The sequence below is a fragment of the Panthera tigris genome, chromosome D3, assembly GCF_018350195.1.
Source record: "Panthera tigris isolate Pti1 chromosome D3, P.tigris_Pti1_mat1.1, whole genome shotgun sequence".
NCBI classification, from domain to species: Eukaryota; Metazoa; Chordata; class Mammalia; order Carnivora; family Felidae; genus Panthera; species Panthera tigris.
The window spans coordinates 93,447,465-93,475,186 of NC_056671.1; the positions used below are offsets into that span (position 1 = coordinate 93,447,465).

The 27,722-nt window shown below is 54.1% G+C and overlaps 1 protein-coding gene across 4 annotated transcripts in view; it reads left to right on the forward strand.

The window, feature by feature from the left end:
- The first annotated feature begins 11,990 nt into the window (after positions 1-11,990).
- Positions 11,991-27,722, forward strand: part of CTDP1 (CTD phosphatase subunit 1) — a 56,332-nt gene continuing 40,600 nt past the window's right edge. For 2 of the 4 annotated variants that reach the window (XM_042961407.1, XM_042961405.1), the window contains exons 1-5: positions 11,992-12,478; positions 22,416-22,499; positions 23,146-23,239; positions 24,169-24,297; positions 27,000-27,150. In XM_042961407.1, the coding sequence (XP_042817341.1) occupies positions 12,174-12,478; positions 22,416-22,499; positions 23,146-23,239; positions 24,169-24,297; positions 27,000-27,150 (763 nt within the window). In that variant the 5' untranslated portion in view covers positions 11,992-12,173. Of the gene's footprint in view, positions 12,479-22,415; positions 22,500-23,145; positions 23,240-24,168; positions 24,298-26,999; positions 27,151-27,722 lie in introns of all 4 variants that reach the window. The other 2 variants (XM_042961408.1, XM_042961406.1) reach the window with 2 other exon arrangements.

Here is a 27,722-nt window from a genome sequence, read left to right on the forward strand (position 1 = left end):
TTTATTTGTGTGTTTGTAAACCACATCCACGGCTCCTATTAGACACCATTTCCCCAGAGTCTTCTAGCCGACATTCTGAAAAGTTGTTTCTTTTTAAGGCTCTCGCTCTCCCTACAACGTGCTTTCAAGCGGCAAAAGCACAGATGGGAAATGTGCAGCACACGCCTTTGCTCTGGCTTCGCGGCGGACTTTGTGGGTGTGGTTAAATTATGATTTTTATTCTAAGGGGAGGCTAAGAAACGTTTGCCGCTTGATGGAAACCATGTGTTAGTTAGTGTGAGACGCTACGTCAGGCGCTTTAACATGACATATTCCTCACAATTACCCTCGCTAAACAGAATACCATTACAGAATCCCCGCTAATGTTCTCGTCACACACCAACTCCAGAACCTTCCCCTGTAACTCATAGGGGATTGATCAGTGCAATTATTTTGTAAAGGTCCTTGTCAGCGGATTCAAAATAACCAGCAACAATAATTATTATTATTTAGGATTCAAGTGTTAATTTTCCAGCTGAGACGCAGCCCCGGCCTCACACAGCTACAGGTGTGGGCACAGGGGAAAACAGGGCCGCGTGCGCACAGCACATTTTCGGGGAGGGAGGACACCACCAGTCTCTCTTTGTCCAGCAAGGGGGGGGGGGCGCGTGATCCCACAAAAACACATTGGAAATACGGCCCTGAGATCTGGAGAGAACCTGCCACTGTCACAGCTTGTGTCTTCAGGGCCCTGCTAGTTTTCCTCGTGTGTAAGCTTCCGAGAGAAAGGGCCCTCGTTGGAGAGACAGAAGCACCGGCCCCCCATCTGCCCCCGGGAGGGCTTAGCCGCCCTGCTCCAGCCCGAGCCGTGTGAGCCCCTCCGGCCCCAGTGCCTCAGCCACAGGGGACCCACACCCACAGGGACCCACGGCCCCAGGGACCCACACCTGCGGTCTAAGCGGGGCAGGTAGGAAAACGCCAGCAGCATTTGGGGACAGCCCTGACAGCCCGGGACAGGTCTCACGTCCCCCCCCTCCCCTCCACAGGGGTTGGTCCTAAACACACCTCACCCCTGCAGGTCCACTCACGTGTCAGCGAGGCTGTCACGTGTGGGGCCGCCCCCACGACGTCAGCAGTGCTAAGACCCAGAGACCCTGAGCTGCGACCAAGAGAAAAGAGAGGAGATCCGACTGCAAAGCCGACGATCGGAGAGGAGGGGTCTCTCCCAACCACAGACACGGACAGGGCGGTATGGGAACGTCACGGACAGCCTTGTGCCGATGAAGACGAATGGACAAGCGGCTACGAAGACACGAATGAGCCAAACGAAACCCACCGTCTCGTGTCTTTGCTGAGTATCGAAGTTCCTGTGGGGAAACCGGGGCCTCGGAAATGGCCTGTGTGAATCACCCCGAGGCCGAAGCCAGACAGAACATCACAGGAAAGCTTCACATAGCATCGCTGATGAACACTGACACAAAACCCTTCACAAAATGTCAGCAAACCGAATCCGAAAGCATATAAAAAGGATTGTAAGCCATGACCCGTCGGAATTGATCCCGGGAGTGTAGACTGGGTGAGTATCTGAAAATCGATCAGTCAGTAGATGCGGAAAAATATGATTGACAAAATCGCATATCTATTCATAGTTTTTTAAGGAGCAACTCTCAATAAGCCAGGAAAAGAGAGGAATGTCCTCAACCTGGTAAAGGACACGTAAAAACGAATAGCCTACAAGCTCCCGTCACGACAGTTTTTGATAGTTTTTGAAGACTTGAGTGCCTTCCCCCCTCAAACTGTGAGCAAGGCCAGGGGGTCTGCTCCCACTACCTCACCTCTCCTCAGCATTGTGTGGGGGCTTCAGTCAGAGCAATGGCCACATCCCTTCAGAGAAAGGAGGAAAGGGAGGGAATGAGAGAAAGCAGGAGAAATTAAACCACAAATATTGAAAAGAAGAAATAAAACTATTTACAGATGACCTGAGTCTATGTAGAGAAAATTCTAAGACTTCCACAAAAAACCAAAACAAAAAACAACAACCAGAACTAATAAATGAGATTATCTTCACAAGACCGCAGGATACAAGATCATTCTGCAAAACAACCAATCCGATTTTCACACAGTATCAACAACCTGAAAATTAAATTAAGAAAACAATTCCATTTATAATAGCATCAAAAGTAATAAAATACTTAGCATGAAATGTAACGAAAGAAGTGCAGGATTTGTTCACTCCAGACTACAAAGCGTCGCCAAGAGAAATTGCGGAAGATTTAAATAAATCAAGAGACATTCCGTGTTCACAGACGGAAAGATTCTGCATTATTTATATTTCAGTTCCCTGCAAACTGCTATAGATTTGATACAATCACTACCAAAATCCTGGCATGTTTTTTGTAGAAATTGACAAAGTGATCCTATTAGAATAGCCAAGACGATTGTGAAAGAGAACAAAGTTAGAGAATTTACACTATCGGATTTCAAACTCTCTGTAAAGCTGCAGCAGTCAAGGCCAGCTGGTGTTCGCGTAAGGACAGACACGCAGGTCAGTGGGTTAGAACTTGAAATCGGGGGTGTTCATGGTCCTCGTGATAAAACGTAACACAAAACAACATCGTAAAGAGTCACTGGAGAGAGATTTCTTTCTACTAAGGACTCTGTCAACCCTGCAGTGTACCCTCATACCTACCTTGTGCTGGATTCAAAACAGAGAATGAATTGACAGGCAATGACTCCACCCCGTTCTCTGTTTTGAATTACCCTAAGATGCTCATCTTGGGACCTGTTTTTTAGAAACTCTTTCCAGTGGCTGTAATGGAAACTTGGCAGTCGTGAGAGGAGAAGCAAATTAGAAGGTAATTTGTACATAAATTACATGTGGAATTCGTACAGGAAGATTATTTCCTCTAACATGACATTTAACATTTTTTATTATGAAAGTTTTCAGAACGTGTGCAGAATGATGTTCTTTACTGCTCTCGCTCCGGGCACACCTACCACTCCTTCTGCCAGAGTCTGCGGAAGTCGATCCCAGGAACCGTATTCTTTCATCTGTAAATATTTCAGCACACGTCTCTAAATGATAAAGTCTTTTTAAACCAATCATCAAATAAATTAGCAGTAATATCCCATAGGAATTGTTTTAATAAACAGAAAAGCCCTCTCATAAGCTGCGCGGACTAACCACATTCAGTCTATAAAGCCTAGAGTCTTCTTTTAAAAGCCTTTTTTACACGCATCTCCTGATGTAAAGTCAACAAGTTTAATGCTTACTTTCCCCAAAATATGTACTTTTCCCACACGAGCCACGAGCTGCCTGCAAACTCTCCAACTGGGAGAAAGGCTTACTGTCTCGTTCTAAACCCGATAAAGTGGGCCTCTAAATGAAAACCTGTGACTCAGAGCATCAGATTCACTCTAAAATATGTTTTCTCAACACCTGACTCGAAATAGTAATTAAAAAAGCTAAACCTAAGCCAGAGGGGAAGACTCAAACAGTACAAGACTTCAATGTCACGTCTGCCTGCTGTAATCAATACACCCAGTGAGAATCTGAGAGAGTCTTCTAACTCTGCGGGCTGTCGCGAGAATCGTAATCCCACAGATACTCCGGCGGAGCCAGCCCCAGACTTGACCGCATCTCCGTCCCCGGGAAGCACGACAGTGAAGAAAAGAAGCGGGAAGGGTCACGGCCTATTTCTGATGCCGTGATTACCTCGTTGCTCCGAAGTGCTAGGAAGTGCTCCCGGAAAGGTTCATATAAAAGGCCCCCTGGAAGATGCCACCGGGTGTGTGAGCGTGGGTTGGGACTGCGAGGGTGCGGTCCAAGAAGGGGGCGCCAGTCCCGTGAGCAGGTTACGATTGGCTCACGTGCAGCAGAGTTTGTGTAAGCGTCGCATCACAGGTCGTGACACATCACACAGATAGTTTAGATATATGTTAGATATCCGTTGTTTTAACAGAACCAGTTCCCTTCCACTGGAATGTTTCTCTTTCCTAACTAATGGTTTCTTACTTGAAAAGACTGAGACATGAAACATAAGAAAACATGGTGAGCAAATAAACTGGTAAATGTATGTTAAATCAAAACAAACACGGTCTATAAAATCATAACAGTACCTAATGCGGGGACATAAGAACACAGAACCAAAATACTGGACAATCGTAGTATGTAAATCTAGAGAGGAGCCGTATTTTAAGGCCGTGTATTGTTTGCAAAGAAACTGGCTGGAATCTTAGCTCCACACTTACGAAGTTAAGAACACCAAGTAAAATTTCAATGGTGATAATCAAAAGAATAAAAGTGGAGTAAGAAAAAATAAAATAAAGATAGGAAAGCAGATTTCAATATATGACCAGAGGGGAAAAGAGATGATAGAGGAGAAAATATACCCATAGGAACATGAGGTTAAATATAAGCATGCTGGACCGAGAAGCTAAAAGATAGAGATTATGAGGCTAAGTCGTAAAAGTCTAAGCCAGACTGCGTTTATAAGATAAATATGTACACTTAAGGTATACAAACGCTAACAGTAAACAGAATATGCCAGGCAAGCATTTTTTAAAGGAAAGTTACGACCATCGTAGTACTTCAAACAAAATATGTTTTAAGACATAAGCCTTGGGGCGCCTGGGGGGCTCAGTCAGCTAAGCGTCCGACTTCGGCTCAGGTCATGATCTCACGGTTTGTGAGTTCGAGCCCCACGTCGGGCTCTGTGCTGACGGCTCAGAGCCTGGAGACTGCTTCGGATTCTGTGTCTCCCTCTCTCTCTGCCCCTCTCCAGCTCGCACTCTGCTCTCTCTCTCAAAAACAAATAAACACTTAAAAAAAGTGTTTTTAATAAAAAAAAATGATAAGCATCATTCAGGGTACAGAGGGCTCCACGCAATGAAAAAGGTTCATTTCATCAAGGATATAAAAATTCTAAATGTGAATTCCTCTAGTGACAGCCTCCCCCCACTCTCTCTATGCGCACACACACACACACACACACACACACACACACACACAAATGAACACAAACACACACACCACACACACATGCAGGTAACAAAACTCCAGGGATTAACTGGCAAATTCACAACCATCCAAGAGATTTCAACTTATCTTTCTCAACCACTGCTTAGTCGATCAGAAAAATATGTAAGCCTAGGAGATTTGACGGACACATTCAACAAGCCCGATTTATTGGGTAAATACGGAACCCTGCATCAAATAAGGAAAGGATACACACTCTTTGAAAGCACATATTAACCCTATATTGGAATTGTGCCAATTGCCTTAAATTTCAAAAAAGTAGTATCATTCAGAGTATTGTATTTAACCCTAATGAGGTTAATTTAAGTCAACAATAAAAAGATGGAGAAAAGTCCCCAAGTCAGGCTCTGCACTGACAGCATGGAGCCTGCTTGGGATTCTCTGTCTCTGTCTCTGTCTCTCTCTCTCTCTCTCCCTCTCTCGCTCTGCCCCTCCCCCACTTGCACTCAGGCTGTCTCTCAAAATAAATAAACGTTTTTAATGTGCGAGTCATATATGGGGAAAATTATAAAAATCTCACTGAAAGACATTAAAGACAGGCTAGATAAATGGAGTGATTGACTAACTGTGTTTGTGGACGGGACGACTCAAGTCACAAAGATGTCACTTCACCCCAAATTGACTTATAGATTCCATGCAGTTCTGATCAAAACGCTACCAGGTTTTGCCAATAAATCCGACACACTAATTCTAAAATTTACAAAACAACGAAGGCCCAGAATATCCACAAAGCTTGTGAAGAAACTTCCCAGATACCACGACTTACCGCAAAGCGACAGCAATTGGCACCGTGCAACCATAAACCAGAACAGATCACCTAAAACAGGCTCGTGCATTTATGGGGACCTGCCAAACCTCAGATGCATCACAGAAACAGGACAGAATGTCCAAAGCAGGCTTGCGCACTTAATGGGGCCTACTGTATGCCAGAGACGCATCACAGATCAGGAGCACGGGGTAAGTTCTCCCGTACATGGGGCTGGAACGACTGGTCACCTCATGGGAAAGAAGTCTCATCACCTACCTTACACTACATACAAAACATCCACTTCTAATTTAAGGACCTAACTGTGAAAAGCAAAGATTTACAGATTTTTAGAAGTTAAAAAGGAAGCTATCTTTATGATCTCAAGCTGGGCAATACATTTCTAAAATTAAGAAATTCTGTTGATCAAAAGATTTCACAAAGGAAATAAAAAAGACAAGCCAGGGGCGCCTGGGTGGCTCAGTCGGTTAAGCGGCCGATTTCGGCTCAGGTCATGATCTCACGGTCAGTGAGTTCCAGCCCCGTGTCGGGCTCTGTGCTGACACCTCAGAGCCTGGAGCCTGTTTCATATTTTGTGTCTCCCTCTCTCTGACGCTCCCGTTCATGCTCTGTCTCTCCCTGTCTCAAAAATAAAATAAAACATAAAAAAAATTTTTTTTTTAATTTAAAGAAATTCTGTTGATCAAAAGATTTCATAAAGGAAATAAAAAAGACAAGCCAGGGGCGCCTGGGTGGCTCAGTCGGTTAAGCGTCTGACTTCAGCTCAGGTCATGATCTCACAGCTCGTGAGCTCGAGCTCCGCGTCCGGCTCTGTGCTGACAGCTCCCTCTCTCTCTCTCTCTATCTCTCTGCTCCTCCCTGCTCACGCTGTCTCTCTCTCTCAAAAAGAAACATTTTTAAAAAATTTTTTAAAAGACAAGCCAAACATTGGTCGATGATGTGGGTAACATGTAAACAACAAAGGTGTTCGGAAGCCATACGGAACCATACAAATCCATAAGAAAACAAACAACCCAATAGACAAGTGATCGAGAAGCACGGATAGGCACTGCAGACGAGAGGCAAGTAAACAGTAGGAAAAATGACTTAGCCCGAGTGGCTACTGGAAGAATGCAAGCTAACCTGCACGTTACTGCACGGGATCGTGTTACCATTTTGGTTGTCACACAGACCATCACCCACATTGGCAGAGAGTAGGAAGCGTGGCACAGAGCTGCCGAGGGCGTGGTGGGCGTGCACGCTGAGGCAGCCGCTGCAGGGAAGGGGTTGGGGTTGCCCCCTATCTGCATCACCTGTGCTGGGATTCAGCAGCCCCACCCTCGGACGCCAGCTCAGAGGCACCAGGAAACATGCAGCACTTTTCCTAAGAATCCAAAACAACCCCAGTGTCCAAGAGAATGCTAAATACATCCTGTCACACCCCCACAGTGAGCTGTCATAGAGAAGTCACAGTGAACAAACTATAACCACATAAAGCAATGTGGATGAATTCTGGATACGTCATGATGAATGAGAAAGCCATTCACAGACAAAGGAAGCAACAACCTACACGTGTGATGCATGTTTGCAAACCGCGAGAGCAAGCATAACCGCATCCACACGCACACACACGGTAAAACCCCACATAAAGGAAGCGTGACAAACAGCACATCGAGGGAATCGGGGTGGGATGGGATTGACGGGAGCACAGGTAGCCGTAACGATACTCACAATGCTGTAGATTTAGGTTGGCCGAGGGGCTCATTTTAGGATTACACACAGATTTTGGAATCCACTCGCTTCACTAATTTGTAATGGGGGGAAAAAGAACGAAGGAAGGGATCCAAGTAAAGGCTATTAGATGTTAGCACTGGGTAAGAAGTATCTCTGATGCCCGCCTGCGCTCCCTGGCCCCCACTCCTGTCTGTGAGACAGAAAGACCGCAGCAGCCGGCCAGCTCCCTCCCTGCGGGCGACATCAGCCCGGATCTCACTGGAACTCGCCACAGCCCCGGACCCCACTGGCCGCTCCCTGCCGGTCGCTCCCTTCTCTGCCTACATCGCTGTGGCCACCTTTCCCGCACGAGAAACGCTGCCCTTAGTGCCATCTTCCCTGCCGGGTGTCCCCAGGAATCTGCACCCCAACCCCGCTGTCCCACCCGCTGGCGGCCTCTACCACGTGTCCGTGCAGCTCAGACCTGACAGACGCCAAGGGAGCTCATGGTCTCCCTTCCCGGTAATGTGTCTTCTTCCAGGGGCCAGTTTGGTCTCCTCCTTCTCACTAATGTGCCCAGCGAGCGACAAGACCTGGTGGTCGTGACTCAGCGAGTCTCCCTGCGACCGCTGCCATCCGTCGAGATGGCCCAGGCGTGGGGTCTCTACCTCCAGGCTCACTCTGCCCTCGGCGGCCAGCAGTGCCGAAGCCCTAAGCACGGATCACAGAAGCTCGCACGTTCGCTCAAAAACACGGAGTAACGACCCCCGGCCCGCAAAGGTGGTTCTCAAACCTTGCCGCGTGTCGGAACAACCCGGTGAGCAAAACTCTTGGCCTCGGGTCCCCTCCAAAACCCAAGTCAGAATTTTGACCGGTGACGTCAGCAACTTTTAAACATCCTAGTCCTGTTCCCATTTTTGTCACAAAGCGTTCCATTAAGGGGTCCCCCCAGAGCCCCCACCGTGACGGTCCTCGTGCCTCGTCCCGTTTCCCCGCTTCCTGTTAGAAACCCATTCGTGGCCTTCCAGTGGGGGTGAGGTAGGCAGAAACCAGCCATCGCTCCTGTTGCAAGAATATGGGGGAAATGGGCAATTTTGCGAACACGGTGTCTTAAAAGACGCCGGAAAGTTCTGGAAACTAAGAGGGCCGAAAGGGAGGAAATCCCGAAGAGGGGAGAGCCGCTCTTCAACACACTGTCATCGCGGCCCCTTCCGTCCGTGAGGCAGTTGGCGAGTCTGGCCCACGTCTGAGAAGGTGGAGACACAGAAGGGAAGATACTCGAGGGGTCGGGGCGGGGGTGCTGATGTGATCGACCAGAAACAAAGGAGCCCCAGATACAGGGCATCTGCTTGGTGCTAGGGAAGCATGCGCGTCCTGGCCGTGTGGCCAGGCTTGCAAGAACGCGGGAGATCTCCTGCAGTTGTGGTAACTGCGGCTACACGACCCCTCACGAACAAGAAGGGCCTACGAGAGCACGCGGCACGTCTCACCTCGGAGATACTCTGAAACCAGAAGCGGACTGAGCCGGACCTCGGCCTCCACCTGCCCCAGATCAGGCTGACTGCGATCAGGCGACCAGCCCCTCGCCCCGTGTGCCTACGGGAGAAAGGCTGTTCTAGCTCCGTGCTTTTTGGATACACAGCGGCCGGCACACCAGTGAAAACAATCCTGGGCGCCGTGCGATGTGTTTTTGTAGAAGCCCCAAGAGAGCACCAGGCCCGTCAGACCTACGCAGGAGGCTGGGGGGCCCACGAAGTGAGTCCCGGGGATCTCCTTGAGATAGCACCTGGAACACTGCAGGTTGACCTCCTGAGGCTTCTAGGACTGGGTACATCTGGGGAGGGCGGGGGCTGGAGAACTTGCAATTGCCAGACCCCAAAAAAGCACATTTCCGTGACAGCTGGAGTGGCCCGAGGACAGTGAGGAGGCAGGGTCGCTTCCTTTCATCGGCCATCGGAAAAATATAAAAATGCCACCACTGCAAGGTACGTAAGATGGAGTCCACACCGTGTGTGGCTCTTGTCCTGCACAGTAGGGTTGGGTAGAGCCGGCAGCCCGTCATGGCAACAATATGAAAAACGTGTTGGTATTTTCTAAGGACCAGGATCAAATGTTTCTACATGTTAGTAGAAAATGTACGCTTTCGCCCCAAGGCTAGACTGTATTAATTCTAGAAAACTGATACTTTTTAGCGAGGTGTATCTGCTTCTCCGATAACCAGAGGAAAAACCACAATAGCTCTATCTTGCTGAGGAGTGTGGCTTCCTTCAACACCTGACCACGACTGAGGACTCAGGAGCTTTGAAAGAAGCTCTAGAGACCACTAGCAGGATCAGAGGTGGGGACCAAGGAGTGAGAAAGTACTGACGTAGAACACCCTCTTTGAAAGTTCTGGAGTGCATGAGGCCTTTTATAACACTCAGAAAAAGTGGCAATAGTTCTATATATGTTACAGGTCTACTCGCATTTTCTATTTCTTCTTCAATTTCTGTATTTTGGTTTTTCCAGAACTTTATCCATTTCACTTAAATTATCTAGTCTGTTGGCACACAGTTTTTATATTTTTCCCTTATCATTTTAATTTCGCGAAGTCAGTAGTGCTCTTTTCACTTTCCTGATTTCGGTAATTAGTTTTCCTCTTTTTTTTTTTTTTTTAACCCGGTCAATGCAGCTAAAGTTTTGTCGTGTGTTAATCTTTTCAAAAAACCAACTTCTGGTTTTGTAAGTTTTTCCCCACTGCTTTTCTGTTTTCTATTTATTCCTGCCCTAATCAATATTTTTGTTTCTGCTTTTTTAGTTTGCTTTTCTCATTTCTTATGGCCAAAGGCTAGATTCCAGATATCTTCTTTTTTAATATGGGGTTTTTGTCATAAATTTCCCTCTATGCGCTGCATTATCAGGGAGCACACAAGCTTTAGTATAGGTTTTTATTTTCATTCACAAGCATCCTATTTCTCATCATTCTCTCCTTGCCCCGTTAGTTACGGAGGACCGCTGCTTAATGTCCACACAACTGTGACTTTCCCCGGTTTCCTTCTGTTGCTGATTTCTAACTTAGTTCTCCAGAGTGCAAGATGGCGTCACTCATGCCAAGTAGTGATACAATCAGGAAAGCAGCCGAGAGCAGAGCTCACCCAAACCAGCACGGACTGGCAGAACTAAGGCCTGAGAACCCACAAGGCCACGGAACCTGGAAGAACCAGGCGCCGAGAATCACAAGAACCGGAGGAGGTCTGGAAAGACCTAAGGCTGATTAAATTCCTGTGAAAAGTAGGAGTTCCGCAACCAACCTCCAGATTCTCCAGACGCTGGCGCTCTCCCCACCCCCCGCGCCCAAATAAAACCGACGTCTGAGGGCTTGAGCGCTGCCCCGGGAGGCTCCACGGCTCTCGGCCCCATGGCTCTCCGAACGGAGGGGATGCTTGCTCCGCTCGAAGAGTGAGCGGCGTGCGTGGACCGCTGACGCATTTCGAACCAGACCCAGGCTTCATCTCAACCGGCTTTGCAGTTGGCGCATAAACTTCTTATCCCTTGTTCTCTTTTGTCACTTTACGTGACTTGCAGGAAGCCAAGTTCAACGTGTAACGCAACGTCACTGAGCTTGGAATCCTGAACCTGCTTTACAATGGCTACCACTGCTTTACGACTGAGCAAAGCTGACTTTGCAAAGACACAACTCCTGTCCGCGCCTTTACAGCGCGCTCCTGACGACGTCCGTTGGGGTTGGAGAACGAGCGTGGTCTGATTTCAGTCCTTTTACGTTTCCCGAGCCCTGTGCTACGTCCTAGCCCACAGAGCGCCCTGGGGAAGGGATGCTGCTACTCGGAGCGAGGGTGCCCAGGTACGGGCTGGGTCCCGCGGCCGCGCGCTCTCGCTCTCGCTCTTCCTCCCCTCCGCCGCGGCTGCCTGGCTCCTCTGTCCTCTGCCGCCCCACGCGCGTGGGGGCCCAGCTGGCGGGGTCCGCCCACGCGCGGACACCGGCCAGGTGGCACCCGACCCGCGCCCTCAACCCCGCAGTCCGGCAACGACCTGGGCGGGACGCCCACCGCCCTCTGACCCCGGGTGGCGAACGGCATGCCGGGCCCGCAGCGCCCGGATATCCGCGTTGCATGCCGGGACTCGCAGTCTCCAAAAGGGGCCTCGGCACGTGACTGGGCTGCGCGGAGCAGCCCGCGCTGCATGCTGGGACTCATAGTTTAACGACCCTAGGCCTCCGCGCACCAAGGGAGTTCTGGGACCGGGCGGGGGGGCGCGCCGGGAGGGGTGGAGATTCGCAGTGCATGCCGGGGTTTTTGGGCAGCGGCGCGCGCTGCACGCCGGGACCCGCAGCCCCACGCCGCCGGGGCACATGGGGCGAGGCCGCGCTGTTCCCGCCGGGCCGGGCCAACAACATGTTTCGGCCCCGGACGCGGCAGGCATCCGCGGCCGGCGCAGCCGCTTCTCCGGGTTGCGCGTAGCCGTGTGTTTACACACGGGCCCCGCGGCGCACGCACGTAGCGTCACGCGACGTCAGACGCTGTCCCGGAAGTTGGCGCGGGCCGGGCGGCGGGTGGAAGCCGGTGCCGGAGCGCGAATTGCAGCGCCGTCGCCTTCACTGCCTGGGCCGGGGTGGCCGGCCCGCTCGCCCGTCCGCGATGGGGACCGGGCCCTGAGCGCCCCGCCCGGCCTCCCTTTCCACAGCGAACCCGCCCGGCCGCGATGGAGGCGCCTTCAGCGGGCCCCCTTCCCGCCGAGGGCGGCCCGCCGGTGGCCGTGGCCGAGGTGCGCTGCCCGGGCCCCGGGCCGCTGCGCCTGCTCGAGTGGAAGGTGGCGGCGGGCGCGGCCGTGCGTATCGGCTCCGTGCTGGCCGTTTGTGAGGCCGCCGCTTCCGCGCCGCCCGCCGGTCCCGCCCCTGCCCGCGCTGGCTCCGGGGGCTGTGTGCGAGCCGAGCGAAGGCTGAGGTCCGAGCGCGCCGGCGTGGTGCGGGAGCTGTGCGCGCAGCCGGGCCAGGTGGTGGCCCCTGGGTGAGTGGGGTCGGAGGAGCGGGACCTGGAGGGGTCCGGGGCCGGGCACTAGGCAGGAAGGGGTCCCCGGTGCCGAAGCTAGAGGGACAGCTCGGGGAGAACTTTGGTGGGTGGGTCACACCGCAGTTGTGCATCTGCGTGTCTTTCTAAAGCTGGACGATAGTCACTACTTGTGGTGATTTAACTGTTCCGAAACATGACTTAAAACGTTTTCAGCTGGCAAAATTGCAGTTTTAGGAAGTAGGCGGATTCTGTTCTTCTGTGATAGGTGTCCCCCCCCCCCCACCCCCCCGCCTCCAGCAGGACTCCGCGTCTGTAAGTTAACTGCCCAGTGAGCACGGGACGATCAGGCACGCTCCACGCTGGTCATCGCAGTGTAAACTGCTGGGGGTGGGGTGCACATCTTCAGCTTCTCGTAAACCTTGAGAAACGCGGTTGTAAAGCCGGGTGCAGTTCTGCATCATAGCTCAGGGGGGTGCAGCCGCAGCCCAGTTAGTTTAGGGTAACAAAATAGTAGGTATACTAGTATGCTTTCCTCAGATAGACTCTAGCTGTTGGTTATCTCCGTTTTAATCACATAAAGGGGCCTTTCTCTTTTTAGGGGGCGAACCTGTCCACCCACACCTCGTGTGTGACTTTACCAGTGTTGTGCTCGGAGATTGGGCTGGTGTGTGGGTATGGTGTGTACATACACATGACTCATGGGGTTGTTTTTATTGTCTGGAACAGAAACCGGGGCAGGTGACCATTCCTGCTTCCTGCTGTAGTGGTTGGCTCACAGCTTCCTTCTGCGAGGGCCATGGGACATGTCAGGTGCTGGTCCCCTTGGGCACAGTCTGGCCCTCTAGTTGTGCTATGTGCTCTGGTCTCTGCCCCTTTCCTTGTGGCTTGCACTGCCTCTGCATCTGTTGAGAATCTGCTCCCCTTCCATAGGATGGGCTAGGACTGGCCTCCATCCCAACCCCAGGAGCCTCCTCCTGTGTGCACTTCTCCCCACTTGTTGTTTGGAGACGGCACTCTGGTCCGTGGCCTATGGGTAAGGTGCCCGCGCCTGCCCAGTGAGCATGGACAGGGTGGGATGGGAGCTGCCTCGGGGCTGCACCCTCCCGGGAGCCGTCTGGCCGGCCTCCTTTGGAAGGGAGGAGCTCACTGGGCTGTGTGTATATGGCACACTGTGGTTTGCTGTCCTCATTACTTTGAAGTCAGAGTTCACCTGACCGCCGCTTGGGCGTATAAACTCATGAGCCCATAGTTGTGGAGGTGAAGCCCAGTGCTGGTGTAGAAGGCTGTGTAGAAAGTTCCTAAAGTGGAGGGCTCTTCGCGTCCTTGTCTTCCTCTGATTATACAAAGAGGGCCACCGAGGCCCAGACAGGTCAGGCCCTGGTCTTTCTGTTCCTCCCATTGTACACAAAAGGCCATTAGGGCCCAGGCGGGCCAGGGACTAGTCAGTGAGAAGCTCCATGTGTAATGCTTTGATCCCATCCGCCAGACTAGCAAATCAGAGTAACCCAACACGTTAATCTCACCAGTCAGCGAAGAAACGTACCTGATGACAAGTTCCCAGTAGGGAGTTTTTCTTTCTTTTTTTGTGTTTTTGGCATTTGGGGTTTAGGGTGTCTTACTGCCGTGGTTCATCGTAAGGCTCTTTGCGGACCCGATGACAGTGTTGCTCCTAGCGCGCAGGGGTGAGTGGGCACAGGTGAGGCACCGGCACAGCCAGGCTCACCTGCTCGACGTTGTCCTTGTTTTCATCCTCGCTGGCGTCAGCAGGGTTCGTCCCATCCACGTCCGTGGCTATTCTCAGGCAGCGAACAGTGAGTTCTAGGGACTGAGAAATAGTGCTTCTGGGTGTGCCTGAATTCATCACTAGATTATCGTTTTGGCCGATAGTAGGAGGAACGTTTTTGTGCTTGCTGTCAGGTGGAGGTAGGAACCGAACCCTTTCTTCTCAGGTAGGGAGGGTGCGGGGTCCCAAGGGGCTTTGGCACGCCGAGCACGCTGCCTTGTCGAGGCTTCACATTTACATCCTCCTCCCTGCTGCTCTCTCCTTAGGCCACCTTTCATCCAGGGGGTGGCGGTGGGGGGAGGGAGACAGAATGAGAGTACACATCTGTCTTTGTAACTTTCACGTGGATTACAATTATTTTGACTTGGAAACATTAGGACGAGCCGTTGTCAGAAATTCAGTCTATTAATTGTTACTTTACCTAATGTCCTTCTTTCCCACCCGTCTCCTTTTATGTCCGTTGTCATTCACTGGGAGGCGTTGAAGTCTGCAGGGGAAGATGTGTGAAATACTCAGGGAACAAGTCTGGTGGTGGGGCAGGACCAACATGGGGAGACCGGGGTGGGGGGTGGGGAGGGGGCTATTGCTTTGTAAGACCAGAAGCAGTTATGATTGCTGGCATGCTGCCTTGAAGACCTTGGTGGCCCTCTGAGGCGCAGACTGGAGACGACGCTGAAATTCTGTGAGTCCTTCCCAGCCTGTTGAGCCCGGCGGTACAGGGGAGCACTTGCTTTTGAAACACGTTAGAGGAATGGAGTTTTGTCTAATAAATCGTAGTCGACCCACTGGAAGCTCGTACAGTTTTGAGAGAATTCTAGAAGGAATTCCTCGCGGAACCTGAGTGGCTGACTCTAGGTTGCCGCGGGCACTGAGCGTGGATAGTCTTCCTATTTTAGTTTCTTGGGATGCTGTGGGTTCTGTCTCTTCCAACCACACGCTCCGTCACCAGGCCACAGGTGGCCGAGGTTGTGTGAAGTAGCTGTGTCCCCGCTCTGACTTCAGCGTGCGCCCAGCCTGAACGACAGCGGGTGACGCTGTGGCCGCCACCGCCGCTCCGCCTCGTCGCCGGCACCTCCCCCGCTCCGGCGGTATTCGCCATGAAAGCAAGGGTACTCTCTTGCTTCTTTTCGGACGTAATTCCCGACCTAGAGAAAAGGTGCAGGAATAGTGCCAGGAATTCTCCTCCAGGTGTCACGCGGCTCTCCTAACGCTCAGGACGCTGCCACGGCTGCTCGCCCTTCTTCCTCACACGCGGTATCTTCCTCAAGTCGAGGACGTTGCAGATGTCTCCTCAAAATAACATTTTCTCACCTAACCACGGTGTGGCGGCCAGAATCAGAAATAACATCCGTGCCGGGCTATTTTCTGCTCTTTGGATTCCCCTGATGGGCCAGTAATGTCCTTGGAAGCAAAAGAACACAGGTCCTGTGTCAGGCTTGGCCGTCTGAGCTCCTGGATCTCTGGCCTCGAGCGGTTCTCCTGTCTGGTCCTCCGTTTTCTTCTCGTCAGCTGGTGGTTTTGCAGACTGACTCCGTTCCGATCGCCGTGTGCATTTGGGCAGGGCTTGCCTGGGTACCTGTGCGTGTCCCGAGCAGGCCTGTCGGGCGACAGGTAGCCTCGGTCTGTCCCATTCTCGTCTGTTCTGGTGAAATGTTACAAATTTTCCTGTCGTAATCGTTCAGCATCTTGTGAGAGATACTTTATTACTCAGTAAATATCTTAAATTCTCTCATCAAATGGCCGCCCATCATTTTTGGCATCTTGAGGACTCTTGTCTGAATTTCCTGTTTTTTATCAGGATTGTCCAGTGGTGATGTTCTCAAGCCTTTCGTCGTTCCTTCTCCATTTCTGGTTGGCTTTCTACTGTAAGAACCCTTAATTTAATAGTGTAGCCTCTGGGATTCTTGTTTTATTCAATGGGTTGTAGTCCATTACGACCATTTTTTCTCAGTGGTCCGGTTGTCCCAGGTTTGGCCAGCGGGAGCCCCTCACGCTGACTCCTCTGGTGAGGCCCTTGGGTCGGCGCGTGGCCGTGTTTTCTGACACAAATGGTATTTAGGCTCCTGCTCCCCAGCTCTGGAATCACCCCATTCTCCAAGAAATTGTGCTTCCTTTTAATGGAGACTGACATTTAGGAACCGAGATCCGGGCGCACAAGTGACGTTTTGCCCATCGCGCTTGTGTGCTGAGCTCCGTGTTTAGAGCTTGGCGGAGGGCTGTGAGCCGCCCTGGCCTGTCGCGGGAAGACGGAAGGTGAGACCCAGCCTGCGATAGCGCTGGCTCCGCCAGCAGAGAGTCAGGGTGCCCGGCTTCCTCACGCTGTGCTCTTCCTGTGCCCTCGGACCTTCCCGTCAGCAGACACAAAAGCTGATGTGTGCAAAAATTTCAGGAAGAATTCGATATTTGTGTATCTCGGGAAAAATTACTTCTTTAGGAATCGCGTCGTGATTTTCCTATGGATTTTTTTCAAGGACAAACCAGGAAAGTTAGCATTTACTGGTGACTGACTTGACATTCTGGGGCTGGTCCCCCGGGTGAAGTGTTTTCTCTAGAGGTCACAGCATGCCCCTCCCCGCCGGGTGTGGTGGTGTTGGCTCTTTGTTGGGTTGAGGGTAGAAACGGTAGGGTCACTGCCTGCCTTTCATCCCTCTCGCATCAGTGTCTGCAGATGAAATCATGTACCGAAAAAGGGCATTACTGTTACCTCTTAAAAATACTCTTTCCCTCTCTCTTGGCCATCCGTTACTTTTTTTGAGAATCCTTTTAGCCCTTGTAAAGATGCGGAAGAAATCCACCGATAACGTTGAGCTCCGCTCTGACCCCGCAAGACAGTTCTGAATGACCTTTTAATTCAGACAGAAAATAGGGTCTCTTTATCCTCCTTTTAATTTAGACGAGATGTTTCCGAGCTGCTGTCCCCTGGGCCACATGTGAGTGTTGGTGTGGCCGAATGGGAAGGGGGTGAGTGTTGGTGTGGCCGAATGGGAAGGGGGTGGGGGACAGACAGCTCGTTGCCTTGGCCACACGTCTCCGTCCTTTGTGACAGTCACAAGTCGTCATGTGCTGCACTCGGGCACATGTGCTGTGTGTGCAGTGTGTGTGTGTCCCGTGTGGTCCGGTCCGGTGTGCAGCTCTCCTGCTCTCCTTCCTGGGCTGCAGCAAACTCCAGAAACTGTCTTGAGGGGCACACCACCAGCTGGGGTGGCTCGGCGGCCGCACACGGCATCTCTTTACCTCAGCCTCGGTCAGCGTTTGCCGGAAACGTCTTTCGAAGACACGTGGCTCCTCCCTTGTGTGTGGAGACCGTGTTGTGTTTTTAATCACTTCCCCCCCTTCGCCTGGCAGGTGTGGCCTCGGCACCCTGTATGGATTTACAAGTGGTGGGTTTCTACTGTCACGTCGCTTGGCTTGGGGGCCACTTTGCTAGATGGCGGCACGTTAGTGTTTTCTGACTTGGGTCGTCTGAGAAGATTGAGGGGCATTTGGTTTTGCCTCAGATGATGGTATACCTCCTCCCCCTGCTGTGTGGACTCACCCGCCTGTGCTGATCCCACGTCTGTGTCGGGTGTAACGTGACAGACATCGCCAGGGTGGATTTAGGTGGAGACCTCGTGTCTAAATTTAGTAAATAGGAAAATTCTCTGTTCGTATTCACAATAGGGAGCGTTGAGCTTTGAACGCTATGGGTGACTCTTTTACATCAGAGAGAGGTGTCGAGTTTTGGAACGAAGGCATCTCGTGGGGGGGTTAGGCTGATTTGTGAGTCATTCACGTAGCTCTTACACGTGTCACGTGATGACAACGTGTAGTGTCGCCACAGAGGGGGTCCTCATAGAAGCTTTGTGTGGTGTCCGTTTCGTGTGCCAGTCGTTGTTCAACGTTAAATATTCTTTTCAGGTGTTTGGGGTCATTCGAGTCATCCCAAGTGCCTTTGAGAGCAGGGCCCCCTGCACCTGCTTCCTGGCTGTCACCGACTGCCTTCTTCTTGGGGGTGGATGGATGCTGCTGAGGCACGTGGCCTTGGATAGTCCACCAGGAAGGGCTCCTAAGCTGACACCCCGTGTGCTTATCACCTGCCCTGGGGTTTGCAAGGGCGTATCCTGTGCCCAGTAGGCCCCTCCCTGTCAATGCCAGTAGCTGCCCCCAGGTTGTGACAGCTGGAGGCGTCTCCAGGCCCAGTTTCCCGTGGGGAGCAAACGCAGCAAGTGACTGAGCCCTGATCTGCTCTGTGGAATAAGACAGGCAAAGCTCCTTGCGGCACAGAAAGTTACATGACTTTTAATGTCATCTGTAGAGAGAAGACTTTGTAGAGAAAGGTACACGTTCAGGCCACGTTGCCAAGGGCGTGTGGAGTGGTTAGAGTGTGTGCCCCCACCCCTGTGCCCCTTCGTCCCTACCTGCCTCCCGGTTGCCTGCTGGCAGCTAGGCTTTGCCTGGGACTTGGAAACAAGTTGACAGAGCAAGGACTCTGTGTCTTCTGGGCCTTCACGGGATGGCTCGGCGGAGCGCATATGCGCTTCACGCAGTGCGGTGGGAGCTGAGAGGACTTCCGGGAGGAGGTGTGGCTCCGGATATGGGTTCAGATAGAAAGAAGAGGCAGAGGTGGCGAATGGCAGGCTGGTCTAAGCCGAGGGAGCCCCCGTGTCGGGGGGACCTCCGGCAGCACTCGGGGGTCACACCACTGGTGGAGCACGTGGGAACTGAGTGGCCATGGAGTGGCATGGCGGGGTCCTAGGGATCTGCGGGGTGACAGGAAGGCCGGCTGCCGTGACACTGGCTGTCACACTGGATAGCACGCCTCCCTTAGCCTGGGTTGCTCTGCACAGGTGACGTGCAGAGCCCCCCGGTGACCGGATGGTGCTGGGGGCACAGGGCCGGGCCGCAGGTCAGGTCCCCGGGGACCAGCCACGTGCTCCTCTCTGCCTCGCTGCGGTGCCCTGCCACAGGGTCCTCTGGAAAGGCCACCAGCAGCCCTAAATCACCAAGTTTGGTGGCCGTGTCCTCGTTAGTTGGTGGTCTGCCGGTACCAGATACGCATTTTAACTGCATGGTTTGGCGAGTTCTGACAAACGTGTGTGCCTTGGAAAGCACCACCCACAGTCACGATGTGGACATCTTCGTCCTGGTGTGTGTCTTAATGCTGTCCGGTGTCTCTTCGGGGCGTTTAACACTGATACTCCTTTCTCAGAATGTTCTCTCCCTAGTTCTGCTGTGGACCCGGCTCCTCAGCCTTTGCGAGCACTGATTTTGTTTTCTGCTACGCTTGATCTTAGCCAAAAGGCCGAGAAGTGATGATGATTTTGCTTTTTAATTGGCATTCTGTTTTCCGCCTGTCCCTTAATTGTTGGGGTTCCCCAAAGGCCTGCCATCTTTTTATTGGCAGCAGTTAAGCCCTAGCCTGGGATAAGCAGCCCACGAGACCTGTATTCCGTGGTCCTGTCCACGTCCAGGCACACGTCCACCTGCGTGGGCAGCTGGTGGTGCCTGTGCCTCCCTCGCTCGGTTTTCTAGGCAGACTTGTCCTTTTCGTGCCTGGTCCCTGGCAGGCTCACTCCAAGAACCTCTGCGAGTGTCCACGGCGCTCCTGGGTCCCTCGGCTCTCACTTCTCCTGCCATCTCCTGCCCTCACTGGTGCACTTAGAGCTCGTTTGCCGCCCCGCTCCCGGCACCTTCGCGGCGCCACCTGTGGGTCCTCCCTGCTGCGTTCAGGCCTCTGGACCCTTGAACGGTTGGTCTCAAGTCTGCCTCTTTCCACGTGCTCTCAGCTTGGGCGATCTGAAGCCAGCTGTGCCTCACCTGTGTGGCTTCGCCTTGGCTCCCCTCTCCATCCCACACCTGCTTCCTCTTGGTTTGTCATGACCCTCCTGTCACCTTGTCCTGGAAGGGGGGCTGTCCTAGAAGCTTCCTTCTACTGGAGGAAAATCAATCCTCTAGAATTAGCTGCCCATTCAGGACTCCCCTTGAATGTCAGTGACCTGGGTACGACCAGGATTTCTTAAGGACGCAAAATATATGATAAATTGGACTGGGTTAAAATTTAAAACCCGATCTTCAAAACCCACTGTTAAGAAAACGCAAAAGCTGACTACCAACTGGAAACACATACCTCACAAAGTGTTCCGACCTGTTTATTGCTCGAGCTGGACACCAAATGTGTCTTCGGGTTAATGTTTTAGGAGAGGTCGGTGAAATCTTCCTTTCCCGTTTTTGGGGATTCCTGAAAAAAATACTCCCCAAGCCATGAGTTTGCGTAGAGAAACGAGTGAAGTGGGTAAGTGCAGACTGGCTTTTTCATGTCGTGCCTGTCTGCCGTGTCCACAAAGGAGGCCTGGCCAGCAGGTCACACCGCACCCGAGACTGGAGTCCTTCTGCTCCTGGTGCCTGGGTGGCCTGTGCCTTCTTACACGACTGTAGGTCCCCAGAACCTGTAATTAAAACACAGGCAATATCAGCATTTTTAAAACCTACCCCTAGCATTCCAGGGGGCAACCAGCAGCTTTTTGCCAGGGTCCAGGAGGCCCGACAGACCCCCGGAAAACCCTATCAGCCAACAATTGACCTACACCTTTGACTTTTGGGAAGGTGCACGGCCGTCCCCTTGCCGGCTCTGCCCATGTCCTCCCAGACGCATTGCCTTTCTGGGCCTATTACTTCCCCGCCTGCACTCGGGAGAGCAGGACAGGCGAGGAGGGGGCCCCAGCAGGACGGAGTCTGAACAGCGGGTCGTCCGCAAGGTGGGCCACCCGGCGGGCAGCTCCGTGGGAGGGAGTGTCCCTCGTGTGGCAGGAGCCGAGCCGGCTGTCCGAGGGAGGGCTGATTCGGGGGTGCCCGCCGTGAGGGCTGGGGTACAAGAGGCCCGGACCGTGGCAGCCGCTTGGTGGGGGTGGGGTGGGGTCTGGACGATGAAGGAAGGGTTCTTCTGCAGGGACGTGAGTGGGGACCGGGTTTGGCGGGACGAGGTGCTGCGGGGCCGGGCAGGTGGGGAAGGCCAGACCCGAGCGCCCGCTCCGGACGCCAGCAGCACAGGGCCTGGTGGCAGAAGGCTGAAGAGACACGCACAGGGCACCCAGAGAAGGTGGGCAGCGAGCGGGGCGGGGGGGGGGGGTCCCCGGGGCCTGCCGGCAGGAATATAGAGCCCGAAGACCTCTCTGGGCCGGTTGGCGGAGGACTGGGGAGACGGCGGGTTCTAGGTAGAGGTGGCGATGGTGCTGAAGGCGGGAGCGCGCACCCACGGAGAGGGAAGAGGCAGGCGGCAGAGCGTGGCCCTGCCCCGCGCTTGGTTTGCGGTCGAGCGGGCTGCCGGGCTGCGGACACACAGGGGCGTCGGGGCGCCGCGTACCCGGTCGTGAGCGGCAGAGGCGGGCAGGAGGGGAAGAAGGAGGCCCTGTGTGGAAGGGGTGTGCCATCCCTGGCAGCCGTGCGCCCGTGGAGGCCGTTGGGTCCGGAAGCTCTGGGGCCATCCGTGCGGCCATCCGTGCGGCCTTGCTTTGTGAGGAAGCACCCAGGAAGGCCCCGCGTCCCAGATGCTGGCCTGACCGCCGCCTGGGTGCCCCCGGGTCTAGGGCAGGGGCAGGAGACTCCCGCGGTCCCGAGTTACAGGGCCTCCAGAGCTCTGACCACGCAGCCTTTGGGTTTGTGTGGAAATCGTGGCGTGGGGTGAAAACTAGAAATACTACAGGAGTTCCGTCAGAAAACTTGCACTGAATCAGAGCCGCTCTGTAGACCGGGAACGATATTTGGGAGACGACAACCGTTGGTTATTTGTTGGTATTCTAGCAAGTTGCTCCTTGCCACGTTAGCGTAGGTTTCCGTGTTTTAAATGGTTTCTCAGAAGCCTGAGAGTGTCGATATTTCACATACCCTAGGCTTTCACGTCGTCCCAAGTCAGTTCTCCCGACAGGACGTGCCTAGTTTTTCGTCTGTCGTGCGTGGGTTCTGGGTTGCCCCGTGGGGACCCGTGGGCGAGAAGCCCTCCTTTCCGGCCCCGGAAGCAGAGCCCGGCCGCGGGGTGAGGCGCGCCGGGTCAGGTGGGGGTCGCTGGGAAGATCGGTACTGAACCCCGGGGGCTGTACACCCTCGGGGCGTGTGGTCAACCAGGGGATTGTGCTTCTCCCCTTCCTGACGCGGGACCGTCTTCGCCTCTGTTTCTAGGACCGTCCTGGTGCGGTTGGAAGGCTGTAGCCACCCGGTTGTCATGAAAGGCTTGTGTGCCGAGTGTGGCCAAGACCTGACCCAGTAAGTCCTGGCAGCTTGCGGGTGGAAGGCGGCGCCTCTCCGCGTTGGAGGTGGCGTGACCTACGGGTGCGAAGCGGCCGGGCGGCCTCAGGCACCCCGCTGTGTCCGGTGACCCGAGGCAGTCTCCCGGGGAGGTGTCCTTTCTGGCTTTATTTCCTTAAGTCCCGAAAGCATGGAGCACGTCAGATGGTCACTGGCGTGCTCGGTTTGCTTTCTCCTCCCCACCGAGCACACTGCACATCCTCCCGGTCCCCCCGGGCCCCCTGCCCCACTCCCTGGGCTCCTTCACCACCAGTGCTGTGCGGTCGCGCTCATTGTCTGTGCAGAGCAGCGCGGACTGTCCTGTGTTTGCGTAGGTGAGGGCCTCTGTTGCAGTGTGGCCGTCACAGTTCATTTCCAAGAGACCTTCGTGTTTTGTGAGAACTTGGCCTGTTGTCAGACCCCGGATGGCCTCTCAGCAGCTGGCCGCAGAAGGACGTGCTGCACTGAGCTAGCAGTGAGCCTCACCTGAAGTGTGAATTAAAATCCTACCCTGGAAGCCCCGGGTGCTTTCCGGGCGTGGGTCGTGGGGTCACCCACGGTCCTGCGTGCCTTCTGTGTACAACTCGTTCAGGGTGTTCACGTCTGGCCCTTCTCCCGTGTGCAGGTTGCAGAGTAAGAACGGGCAGCAGCAGGTGCCTCTGTCCACGGCCACAGTGTCCATGGTGCACAGCGTCCCAGAGCTGATGGTGAGCTCCGAGGTGAGTCCTGCCTCTGGCGGGGGCGACGTGTCGGACAGAACATCTCCGGAGAACGGCAAGGAGCATGTGTGGGCCTTGTGCCGTGCAGAGGACGGTTGCAGAAAGTACCGGGTCTGCGGGCGTCATAGCCGCTGGTGGGACCGGCGGTGTGTGAGCAGCGTGCCGCCCCCCTGCTTCTGCTTTCCCAGAGGGTCCTGCTTACCGGGGACGCGCCGGCCTCACGGCTTCGGAGCCGGGAGCTCTCCCGGGTGCTGTGGTTCACGTGGTCCCCCGGTGCGTGGCTGGAAGCAGTGGGTCCGGGAGGCCGACCGAGGGGAAGGCCGGAAGCTGCCGGAAGCTGCCGGAGGCTGCAGTTTGAGGGCTGGGAGCAGGCAGCTGTGCGTCGGATCTGAGCGGGCAGCGCCGGCGGAGCGGACGTGGGGGCAGGGAGGGGACGGGAGAGCACGCCAGTTCGGCCCTCCTGTGGGGCAGTCCCCGAGCATCCCCGTACCCGCGGACCTAGCGCACGAAACCGCCCTTACTTCCCCTGCATTTCAGAAGTCACGCGGGCAGGCGGGCGCCACCCACCGGGCCCCTCCCCCACCCACCTCCCCGCCAGCCACCCTCAGTTTGTTCTGTGTGGTTAAGAGTCTGTTGTGGTGTGCCCCCGTCTGTTTTTGCGGACACAACCGGTTTCTTTTCATTTCTTTTCTCATTGGTTTACACGTTAAGTCACAGGATTACGATCGCAAATCATAACGTCATCAGAGTTTGGACCCAGCGGACTGGCTGGGGAGGCTGGGGTCTGGGCAGCGTGGCCCCATGTGCTGTGTTAGCGTGCAGAGAGCCTCGAAGCACCTCTCCCGGCTTCCTTTGGTTTCTCCTGACAAAATCGAATTTTGTTTTGGATCCAGATGTACTTACCGACTTTCCTTTCTATTTCGCTTCAGCAAGCCAAGGAGCTGGGAAGGCAAGACCAGCAGCGGCTACATCGAAACAGAAAGCTGGTGCTCATGGTCGACTTGGACCAGACGCTGATCCACACGACAGAACAGCATTGCCAGCAGATGTCAAACAAAGTGAGCGGCCCCAGCAGCTCCTCTCGGCGACGCTTCTTGGGCCAAGGAGGCTGGCTGGGGCGGGAGTCCAGGGCCCATGCTCTCAGGGCCGTTTCCCCTAGCTGGTCCCCACCGGGAGGTGCCGAGGCACGCTCCCACCCTCCGGTGCCTGGTCCACACGTGGTCCCGTGAGTCAGGAAGGTTGAGGGTTCAGGGCCTGGAGGACCCAAGGCCCAGCGGTAGGCAGTGGGGTAGACGGCAAGGGAGGAGTGGTCCGGGGGGGGGACACAAGCCGGCAACACCTCCGGAAGTACCTGGAACACGGGGGGCAGCGGTGCGGGTGGGTACCTGGGCCTGCACTCACGACAGCAGACAGAGGCTGGGTCCGCTCTGCATAAATCCTTCCGGGAAATTAAATTTCCGGAGAAAGTAAAGGGTCAGGGGCGGAACCGTGTTTGAGTATACGTCGAGCCTCTTCCCACCCTTCGCTCCTTTCCTCTGTATGGAGCCTGGGGACTTAAATTTCTGGCCCCTCCCCAAGGCATTGAGCCGTGCCCGTTACGGATGGCTGTCTGAAGGCTGGCACCAGCTTCTGCCTCCTTGACTAAGGAGGCCTCACCGGCGTGGACGTGGTCAGTTACTTAAAGTCTTCGTGGTGGGGTTGATGTGCAGACTGTTGTCGGTGCCTGCAGGTGTCAGTTCCTGGCTGTGGCTGCGCGTGGTGGGAGAGCCTCTGACGGGCCAGCAGCCGGGGATGTGAGACCCCAAGAGCAGCAGGACAGGACTGCTCGCGGTCCCGGGATGGGCGTGTGTCGTGGGGGGGCTCGCTGCAAACTTTCCTCGGGACACACCAGGCCGTTGTAGTTCGGCCTCGCGAACAAGTCCGGCGACACAGGCGCAAACGTGGGCCATCTCCGCCAGTCCCGAAGGCCGCAGAGTCACTTCCGCCTCCGTACATTGTTGACGGTGAGGACTGATCTCCTACTCGTGGGCGGAGAACTTGTCCTCCAGCAACGTCCTCGTCACTTCAGTTCTGCCTCCCATAAAGCAGCGTGTATTTTTTTAAGTTTATTTATTTTGAGAGGGGGGGGGGGGATCCCAAGCAGGCCGCACTGTCAGCACAGAGCCCAACATGGGGTTCAGAGTCACGAACCGTGAGAACATAACCTGAGCCGAAATCAGGAGTCAGACGCTGAAGTGACTGAGCCACCAAGAGCCCCAGCAGCACACGTTTCAGTTGTATTAGCACTTTTTCACTACCTAACATCTCGTATCACCATATACTTTTGCGTGCAGCATAAGGCGTTAGTGAATACTCTGCGACTGTTTCATTCATAACAACTCTGCTTAATCATCTTCCAGCTGGAGGACTTCAGGGGCGCCTGGGTGGCTTGGTCGGTTGAGCGTCCGACTTTGGCTCAGGTCACGATCTCATGGTTTGTGAGTTCAGGCCCCACATTGGACTGGTTGCTGTCAGTGCAGAACCTGCTTCAGATCTGTCTCTCCCTCTCTGCCCCTCCCCTTCTCTCTCTCTCTCTCTTTCTCTGTCTCTCTCTCTCTCTCAAGAAATAAACATTAAAAAAAAAAGAGTCGGAGAACTTTACGTAAAGCAGTAGTTTCTGCACGTATGTGCTTGTGTGTACGCGGCCATAGCCGGCTCTGGGCTTCATTGTGCCTCTGAAGTCGGCACGTTGAATTCATTTCACAGCAGTTTAAACTCGTCGTAACATGCCTGTTCCTCAGCTTGTGTGATCTGCAAGGTGAAGGTCTCCTCCCATCCACGTGGACGGGCCTCAGCTCCGGCTGGCCTCCGTGGCTCCACCCCCACCTGTGCCCACAGGTTACCTGCGGGCCGGCTCTGCCCAGCACTCAGGTGTGCACCCGCACACCTGTTGTGATGTCTAGAAAGATGTGTTTAACTCTTCACTTTGGCGATCTGAACTTGTGTTTTTAAGGACGTTTATATGCACCTGTGGAGGACACGGAATGTGATTTCTAGAATTCCATACTCCAAAACGTTTTAACAGAACAGCTGCTTCATGAAGGGTTTGACCACTTTAGAGCTCGTAAAAAGTAGGCCCAGGGTCGCTTACTTTTAGTTTTCAGTGTTTCAGAGTTATCTTACTGAGAAGATTAATGATAAATAGGGATTAAAAGGATCAACGTTTAGTTTCCTAAGGAAAATAAGTTTCTTTGTATATTAATGACGTGTAACTTGTTGGCATTACTAATCTTACCTATCTACTAAAAGTGGTTTAAAATACTATTTCACGTTTGGTGTTGTATTTGTAAGTTAGTAAACCCGTATCTTAAAGCAGTCACCGAGCCAGACTAAGTTCCGTGGGACTGTTTGGTTTACTCCCATCAGTACTTGGGGGGGGGAGGACCATCATGCGTGGATCACTGGAGACCTGTTCTAAGTGATCCGCCGTGGCCGTGCTACTTGGCAAGTGTTAGGGTTTGAGGACACAGATCCTTGCTTTGCTGTTAACAGACAAAGACCACGGTCCAAACGGTGCGAGGATCTGCTGACGCCGCTGAAGCCCGTGGTTGCCGAACGTGGTGACCGTGGCGGTTCATCACAGGCGGCGACGTGGGTGGGTCCGCTGCCGGGACCGTCATTGACAGTGTCTCGGGTGGTTACCGCGGGGGACGGGGGGCGCAGTCCGGAGGTGCCGTCCAGGCGCCTCCTGCCTTCTCACTGGGCACGCCTGTTCTTCCAGGGTATCTTTCACTTCCAGCTGGGCCGCGGCGAGCCGATGCTGCACACGCGTGTTCGTCCGCACTGCAGGGAGTTCCTGGAGAAGATCGCCAGGCTGTACGAGCTACACGTCTTCACGTTTGGGAGCCGGCTGTACGCTCACACCATCGCAGGTGGGCGGCTCAGTCCTCGGTCACCCGTGCCGACTCACGCGTTGCGTGGGCGTTGTCCCCAGTAGGTTAGGTCTCTCTTCATTTTCAGTGACATCCTTAAAGACGAGGGGACACACGAAGCTCTCCCAGGCTCCTTTCCAGTCCCCGAGCTAGCTCTTGCCTCCCCAAATGGGCAGGCCACCCCCGCTCTGGTCAGGCGCACGCCGCGGGCTGGTGTGAAGGTTGGTCAGCACGGCAGCTGTGTGGAAACGTAGAAACTTGCTACGTAAGCCTTCTCAGGGTGTTTTTGTTTTGGTTTGGAAATACCTCTGGAGCCGTGTTGCTTACTGACGCTCTAAGTGCAGGTAAAACGATTGTCTCTTATTTGTAAATGAATGACGTGGTGACTTAGTGTTAACCTGTTGTCTTGGTGCAGCTTAGTGGTTGCGTGCTGGCCGTGCGTGTGCCTCGTGTGTGCGTAGGTGTCCCTGGTGGTGCCCACCAGTGGCCCGTCTGGCTGGGGGCGGAGCCCCGGGCCCGGCCTTCACCCCGCCCAGGGGCAGCTGGGGCCCGGTCCGCCCTGACCGACCGTG